This window comes from Cupressus sempervirens, chromosome 8 (genome assembly GCF_028749045.1).
Source record: "Cupressus sempervirens isolate cs-2001-9-10 chromosome 8, ASM2874904v1, whole genome shotgun sequence".
Lineage (NCBI taxonomy): Eukaryota > Viridiplantae > Streptophyta > Pinopsida > Cupressales > Cupressaceae > Cupressus > Cupressus sempervirens.
This window is the reverse complement of record NC_143125.1, coordinates 110,708,082-110,717,100: the sequence shown is the minus strand read 5'-3', so window position 1 is coordinate 110,717,100 and position 9,019 is coordinate 110,708,082. Positions and strand designations below refer to the sequence as shown.

Genomic DNA, 9,019 nt, shown 5'->3' with positions numbered 1-9,019 from the left:
ATGATGTCAAGAAATCATTTTAAAAAATTCAAGTTTCCTTGCATTATCAATGTTGAGGAAAGTTTCTAATTTTTTTAGTTTTTAGTCTAAATTACTTTTTTTTCTTAATAAGATTATTTAAGATTTTCTGATGATAAAAATTTCATTTTTAGAAAATTAAGTTTCTATTACATTATCAATCTTACTCTAAATTTTCTTTGTTCTTCATAAATTTCTAATTTTCCCTCTATTTCTACAAACTATAAAAACTATAAAGTGTTTAAGATGGTTTATGTTTAAAGAATAAGCAAACAACCATGCTAACGGCTCCTCCGTTGCATGCAAAAAACCATGCGACTGCTAGTTTAAAACGCCTTTTGGGGAATTTGAATCGAAAGATTGAACAACGAAGTTAGAACATAATTGAAGATCTTTTCCCTTCCGCTATAAAATTATCCACCAAAAAACAGAGTTTATTTCTTTTCACACCGCTTCGACCAAACATCCTTTCTTCCGGGCTCCAACACGTATTCGGTTGCAAATGGGTTTAGATTACTCAGGGAAGCCATTAAAAGCCATCGAAGCATAGAGGAATTTTAAGGAAGCAATTTAAACCGACTGCTTTAGAAAGCATCGATCAAGGGTTTGTTTGTCAAGGAATTTGAAGATCAAGAAAGGGAAAATGCCACTGTTTATTTCTGATACAGAGTTACGCGACTCGGGAGGGGATGTCTCTGTCGTTGTGGAGAAAGCGGACGCTTTTATTCGGGAGCTGCAGGATGAAGTGGAGACATGCAGGGCAAGGGCGGATGCTGCGTCTATTACTGCCGAGCAGAGCTGCGCTCTTTTAGAACAAAAATATATCTCGCTTTCCGAGCAGTTTACGCAGATAGAGAACGAGAAGGTGCGGCTTACCGCTGCTTTGGATAGGAGGGCGACGGAACTCGCGCAGGCGCAGGCTCAGACGCACAAGCTCGAACTCGCAGTCGTGAGCTTTTTGAAAGCCCTACATTTTAGCTTAGAAACACGAAATTGTAGCTTGAAACCAGAATCATTTTTGGAAACCCTGATTTTATCGCTTAAAATATTTAATCAGTGATCAAAACTCTATTTCGTACGTCGATACCTGAAACGATAGCTTGAAGCCTTATGATATTCATTAAAACCCTAAACTCTAGTATGAAACCTTGAATGTCGGTCTTGATTTGTACAGTTGAGGTATACGTGCATTTTATTTTTTAACTTCCGGAAGTTGACCCACACTCACTTTTTTGTAGGCTAACCTCTGTCATAGCTGTCTTCTATTTGCAAGTTTTGATATTCTGTTAATTACATCTTAGAAACTCTTAAATATTGCACACAAGTTATAGTTGGATTCCATACAGTTGAAATTGATTGCTTTTTTCATTGATTGATTAAAGTTGATTTGGTTTTAATTGGATGATTAAATAAATTGATTTCAGTAGTTCAGTGAAGTGAAGACAGTCTTAATTGGAGGACAAATGATTTTTTTTTTGCAATAGTATTCTCTGTTGAACGGCGGCCTATAATTAGTTTGTGATGTTTCAAGTCTCTTTAATTGACTCGAATTGTTGTACAACCCCAGAAGAAAAATGTGACTCGAAAACTCTGCTTTTATCTCAGAAACCGTAATTTATTGCTTTGACCTTAAATTCTAGCTTAGAACCCCACATCATTGCTGAAAAATCCAGTATTTTACTTTTAACAGCTAACTATTGTGGGAAACTTTAAATATGATTCAAAAATTCGAAGTATAGTTTGAAACCTCGAATGTTGGTTTTTATTTTGTACAGTTGAAATGGCCTCGATTGTAAGATAAATGGATTGGTATTATTTGATTGCTGAAATTTCAGACTATTTTCCATCGTAACATTTGGTCTGGGATGTGGTCATATGGAATAGGCATCAGGTCCGATTTTTACCAAGCAGTCCCATGGAAACATTTACCGGAATAAAATAAATCTCTTCCTAAAAATTATGAGCCCAAGAATTTATCCGACAAAATGAATGAAAGATTTGAATGACATCCACTAGATCAAGCAGTCTAAGTGACCGAAAGATCAAAGCACTAAGCCATTTCCATATTCTTTTCCATTTCTGATCTTCTGCTATGGATTTTAACCGAAAAGCCAGCCATTTGGTTGATCTTATCTTCTTCAAATAAACTATGCTGCTGCTATGCATGTTGTCCACTTCTAAGGCCTCATAACGAGTCCGAATATCATCATATGCTGCACATTCCAAAAGAAAGTGCATTTCAATTGCACCCATCCTACAAAACATGCAAGCGCTCTCCTCCCAAGCCTCCTTTGGCCTCTTCCACCTACCTGTCTCGCAACTGAGATGATGTGATCCCATCATCAATTGTGCCACTAAAAGCCTTACGTTTCCTTTAATAACAGCCCTGAGATATGCCTTCTTACCGTGTTCCTCATTTGAACTGTTAACAGATTACAAACTGATACAGAGCTATCTAAGCATATACTGTCATTTGTTACAAAAGACAACATGGTAGAGTCGGAAGAGTTAATTCTTTCTGTGTTTTCCTCCAGATACAACTTTGCCACTACCTTCAGTGGTTGATGGATCAGTTCAGATTCTTTGCCCTTGTCCTTAGAGCTGCTCTCTGCTGCTTCGTGATTGTTGTGCCTCTTAATGAATTCTAACAATTCCTGTAAGAAAAGCTGGCTGTCCTGCTTGTTGAAGGTCCAAGTCTGACCATATAGAGTCTCGTTGGCATTCACTCTAACCAAGCTGTCTTCCAATAGCTTCTTGAATTTCTTCCAAGTAGACAGTAATTCTGGTTTTCCTGTTAATTCTATTTTTTAAAGTTTCACTTCTTAGAGATCTTCAGAGTGACAGTGACCTGCAAAATGATAGTTAAAGGTAATGAGTTATTTTGAAAACTCAATAAGGGACCTTTCTTTACCTTGAAACTAATCTTTGTTTCTATAAATCCAGATTTTCTATAAAATTTCAGTGGATAGTAAAACTATAATTGATTTAAATCACTGGATAGCTTGCTGATTTTACTAGTCATAAAATCAATCTAGATAGTATCACGTTTTCAATCAATGAGAACAGAACAGAACAGAACAGATTCCAAATTTCTTTAGCAACAAGACCATCAAAAATTATATGTTTAATATTACCACATACTCTGCATTATTTTGCATATATTTTCTTTATGCATACTTTGTAGGGAAGTCTTTGAAGAACAAGAAACTGTATGAAACAAGCCTTTTGTGCTCAATTATATCATTCCAGCAACTAGTGATAATGCCCTGCCACAATTTGTTACGAAGGGAGATAATACAACATGTATTTGTTATGATAGATTTTGCTGTAGTTGTATTAAACAAAGGAGATGAAAGCTCCTTATATAGATTTACAAAGACAATGTTTCTAAAAGAAACAATCGTGATGTAAAGATGAAAATATAAACTACCTAATAAACTAAAGACTAACTAAGATGATGTTGCTGTAGTTGTATTAAACAAAGGAGATGAAAGCTCCTTATATAGATTTACAAAGACAATGTTTCTAAAAGAAACAATCGTGATCTAAAGATGAAAATAGAAACTACCTAATAAACTAAAGACTAACTAAGATGACCATCAAAGAAACATTATAATATTCTAGTACTCTCTCTTAATGGTCATTGTCTATCTGCTGTCTTTTAGTCTCAAATTCTTCAAAACATTTTGCTGCTGCTGAGATTTGTCCTGGATCTGCAAAATGTTATTGACCACGAAACCATCCAAAAAATGAAACATAAAAGGGTGCCCCTTTTTGTAGAATGCTCTGCAACAATCCAACCTGATGTTGGATAATGAAGCTGCTCCTTTCTTCATTGCTCTGTAAAAATCATCACAAAAGCATCCAACTTGATGTTGGATAATGGAGCTAATTACAATTAGCCTATAAAGAATTAGGGTCGTAAAAAGTACTATAAATGCCCTTAGGAGTAATCTTAAGCATACCAGAACCATCTGGCTAAACAATGTCCGGTACCAATTTTCTTTAGGGTGGAAATCCTAGGGAAGATTTAGGGAGAAGTAGGCTTCCCTTGGGGTCGAGTAGGTTCTCGATTGGGATGGATGGGATGTCAAACTCATTGCTAAGGGTGGCTCTGGATTTGAGGTAGCCATCCTTGAGAATGTTCTCAAAGCATTGTTGTTAGAATGCCCCTTTCTTTAGAATGCTCTGCAACAGTAGACAAGAGCTTCCCATTGACTCTGCCACCAAAGAAAGGGGCAATGAAGCTTGTGATTATCAGCAAAAATCTTCGAAGACGAACCACAAAAATTTCATAAAATACCTGTAATGCGAAAAATAAATTTTTGGAATAACTTTCAGACCAAAAAAGGCTCAATTGTTTCTTAAAAAATCCTCCAAATGTTATGAAATCCCATTCACATACTCTAATACCATGTTATGATAAATCAATTTTGCTGTAGTTGTATTAAACAAAGGAGATGGAAGTTCTTTATGTAGATTTACAAAGATGAAGTTTCTAAAAGAAACAATCGTGAACTAATGACGAAAATAGAAACTACCTAATAAACTAAAGACTAACTAAGATGGCCATTAAAGAAACATTATAATATTCTAATAATATTACAATTAGCCTATAAAGAATTAGGGTTGTAAAAAGCACTATAAATGCCCTTAGGAGTAATCTTAAGCATACTAGAACCATCTGGCCAAACAATGTCCAGTACCAGTTTTCATTAGGGTGGAAATCCTAGGGAAGATTTAGGGAGAAGTAGGCTTCCCTCGGGATCGAGTAGGTTCTCGATTGGGATGGGGGGGGATGTCAAACTCATTGCTAAGGGTGGCTCTGGATTTGAGGCAGCCATCCTTGAGGATGTTCTCAAAGCATTTCATACCTTTGCCAAGTTATTGCATTTCTAGGGACAGTCTTTTTAATATCGTTTCTGACCACCGCCTTCGACGACTCATTGCTTCTTCAAGCTTTAAAATTCCATCTGGTGGCAAGAGCCATGCCCTAAATCTTGAGGTCTTTTAGATTTCAACCCCCATATTTCTTATCCAAAATACACCAATTCCACTTGACCAAATGCTGCTTCTTTTTATCATGCCCATCAGATTGTAAGAAACCTTTGTATCTCATTAATTTGATATGCACTGAAAAGTTAGACAAAAGAGTAGTAGATGTTATAGGCAGGTTTTTTTTCGATAGACATGAAATCTGCCTGCCATAGAGAGATGCTGCGTGTTCCGTTTACAAAGTTTATCAATAGTTTTACTTGTAATCCAGTTCCACATATCCATGAGTCAGGGATCAGTGGCAGAAGATCTTGAGATGCTTAACAATTTGATTTGGGCCTTTCCAACTGAAATTGAATTTGGCAAACCATTGTGGTGTTGCACTCTTCCATCCAGTCATTAGGATTTTTGATGGGAAAGCCTAGCATCAGATGCCTCGTAGTATGTGTTCATTTTGTGTGGAGGGGAATTAATATTGTCGTCTTCCATTTTCTCCAAACTAGCAGTCCCATCAGCAAATTGAATGTTTTTGCAAGGCAATCTACCTTTGCTCTGTGTTCGCTGAACCAATTTATCCCCATGATAATATCGTAGGACCCTAGAGGTGCTACGTACAAATTAACCTCTGTAGAGAAATTAGGGAAGTCTACCTGTGCCTCAAATAGATCTACTCGGGCTTTTGACTGGTTTGCATATTCAACAGTCCAAGGATAGGCGATAAATCATATTCTTTTGGGAAACCTACTTAACAATTTTGGGGAGATGAAACATTCAGTAGCTCCAGTGTCAATTAATATAGAGATAGGGTTTTTGTAAATCTTATTAGGGGTCTCTATGGGACCTAATTGCTGTTTTGCCTGTCGGTTATCCAAGGCCGCATAGATCTTTTGTTGGAAAACAACTTGTTGAGGTGGTAAAGGAGGTCATGGTTGCTGGTTAGAGATAGCCTTATTAGGACACTGGTTGATGCAATGGTCTCTGCCACAAGTGAAACATCCTTTAGGTTGTCCTTTCTTTTCACCTCCCTTATTACCATTGCCATTGCTGGAGTGGCCCTTAAATTCTTTGTTACTGTTTCCCTTATAACACGATTATTGGGTGGGCATGTTATGTATAGAACCCTACTGGAACGACCCCCCCTTCATATTATTGTAGGATGGGCAGATCGTGTTGAATAATTGAATAAAGCTAGTGCCGATGAAGGGAGGTGGATCCGACTTTGGCAGATAGCTTAACACATTGGTCCCATGTAAAGTAGCCAGAGCCGGAAGCCCAATGTTTGATGTGAAAGCGTTGGGGGAGGGGGTGGCAACTATCTAGAATAATTGGGGTAGGGGCTGCTAGGTTTGTTGGGCTTAAAATGTTTGAAGTTCTTTTTATGCGACTCGGAGTCCGAACTATTGGTACTCAAATTTGCCTTTCTTTGGTTGTCTCGGATGGAATCATCCCTTTTGACCTTGTGTTCCTGAGAGATGGTTCTCTCAAGAGCTTCCTCCATAGTTCATGGGACGAGGACATCAATTGCTCCCTCGATTCTATTGTTTAATCCCACGACAAATTTCCTAACCTTCAGGTTCCTATCTTGCTGGTATTGGGGTACATACTTTAGGAGGCAGGTAAACTTCTCTTAGTTTTCGCGTACCGTTATATCTCCTTGCTTAAGTTTCTTGAAATCTAGTAACATGTAGAAGGTTTGGAGGTTTGGTGTAGCCATATGTTCTTAAAAATGGAGACAAACTTGTCCTAGGTGACATCAGTAGTCTTAAGGTTTAGTTCTCTTTGGTGTTTCCCCACCATGCAACTGCTCTCCTGAAATGTGGTAAATTCCCTAGACTGCTTTGGAAGTCTTGGAGAAGCTCCTGATCTCGAAGTACTATTCCATCTTAGTTAACTAGGTCTCAGTGGCTTCACCAGATTCAAATCCAAAAAATCTAGGGTGTTTTATATTTTTAATGTCAGTGGATAAATCACTGACTATCTCTTGCTTCTTCTATTTATTGGACTGAACTCTAGGGTTTCTATTTTCATGTTCATTGTCCTCCGCAGTGAACATTTTATGATAAACTTAAAAAACATGTCTTTAATATCATCTTGATCGTGAACTACTCGGCTACCATCTAATTTTTTTGTCATCCTCTCCTTAGCTTGCTTGGTTTTAAGGAGGTCAAAGAAAAACTTGGATTTCTTATCACCTTGATCCATCTGATTGAGTTTGGATCTGGTTTTCATCCCTTCAATTTTTTGATTTTCCTCATGTCTATTTGGTTTATTGCTTGGCATTTTTTTAGGATTCTATATCCAGATAAAACTCTCGTCCATCTATTTGCATGTTGTTCCTAAAATTTGAGTGCCAGCGTGAAATTTTCATTTGTCCTGTCTGTAAAGGTATAGATGTTGATATTGAGCTAAGGGTAAACTTTAGCCAATACCCCATAATTGTTATAAACTCTAAACTAATGCCTAAACTTTTAACTTAAAGCTTGATTTTGTGCAAGTGAAGAGAATTGGCCTTTTTTCTGTGGCTCGGCAAATTCTATATTTTAAGCAACCTTATTGGAGAATAAATGAGTTGCTTTATTTTGTTCGAGTAAAATTTAAATGGTCGTAATTGAAGGATAATCTAATTGCATTTGGCAACGTTCTTATGCTAAAACTGGTATTGTATGATTATGCCCTGAGTTTCAAGTCTCTTTACTGTACTGAAAGCATTGATACAACAGGGTTGATGAACATTGCAATTCTATATCGCAAATACCGCATTCCAAAGTCAAGATTTGCATTTTTTGATTGGAAATGCAATCGCTATGCACTTGTTTACAAATCTCCCTTGCTCATTTGATGTGTTTTTGACATGAACTTTTATGAGGAGTTGCATAATGATATATATCCTAACTTGTTGAAAGACAACATTCATTTTCCACTGGAATATCATCAGATTATTGGTAAAGAACTCTGTAGGGCCCATGTGTTGCATCTTTGATTTCTGCTAAGCTGGAAACCTTGTCACCATGGTTACACTCTATTTCTTTAATTACGTTTCTTTGGTGTTGGTGATTAGTCTTTTGGTTGAAAACTTAGTGTTTCTTTAGTTTATCATGACTGTTGGATGCAAATTTTCTACAAAATTTTGGGATAATTGGGTAATAGCTATATACATCACAATTTGTATAAAACTTACAAAATTAATTAATAAATATTTGAGTGACAACATAATACAACAATTTGTCAATTATAATTCAAATATGTTAGGTGATAACTATAAGTTGTAACAATTGAACAATGGCAATTGTCAAATAATGCATCAAAACGTAATAATTTGAAAATTAATTATCATAGAAGCTGAAGATTGGGATCTAGTAGAAATATTTACTAAGCAGAAAGTTAAAAATATCAACTATAATCTTAGTCTACAAGTGACAAGCATCAAAATCACAAAATTATAATTGCTGAAAAAGATATCCATAGCTGATTTTGCTTGAGCAACAGGCTGATTAACCAGAGTAATCATCATCCTCATCTACATACCTTGGAAACTCCTACACACTGTAATTGTCAAAAGGGATTACATCATTCAATCTCGTCTGTAGAATGAGGCCATCATCAACTTGTCACAGGTCCGCAAGTTCTACGATCAATCATGTTGTCAGTTAGGTGTTTTGCAATCAGGCACAAGACATTATGCACCGCAAAACACATTGCCTCCCTTGCAGAGGTGGATCTATTCCTATTTAGAGAGTTGATAAAGTAATAAGTGGACTAGTTCATCTAGTGGGAGGAATTGGGAACTTGTGAAAGGAGATGAATGGAAAGTACGCACTATCTTGGTATTCTAAGGTCAACTTGAACCAAGGTCAAGGATTTCCAAAATATTTTAACTCATTTCATCACAAATCATTTGATTCCAACTCCATCTCCCTGACTAGCATAATTCGATTTTTTCTTACATCCCCTAAAAACTTAACTTCCCAGCATACTACAACTGCTCAAAATCACTTTCTTAGCTTGG

The 9,019-nt window shown here is 36.6% G+C and overlaps 1 protein-coding gene across 1 annotated transcript in view; it reads left to right on the top strand.

The window, feature by feature from the left end:
- Positions 1 to 284: 284 nt before the first annotated feature.
- Positions 285 to 9,019, top strand: part of NUA (nuclear pore anchor) — a 158,605-nt gene continuing 149,870 nt past the window's right edge. The window contains exon 1 of the mRNA XM_089796895.1: positions 285 to 967. Coding sequence (XP_089653021.1) covers positions 662 to 967 — 306 coding nt within the window. The 5' untranslated portion in view covers positions 285 to 661. The remainder of the gene's footprint in view (positions 968 to 9,019) is intronic.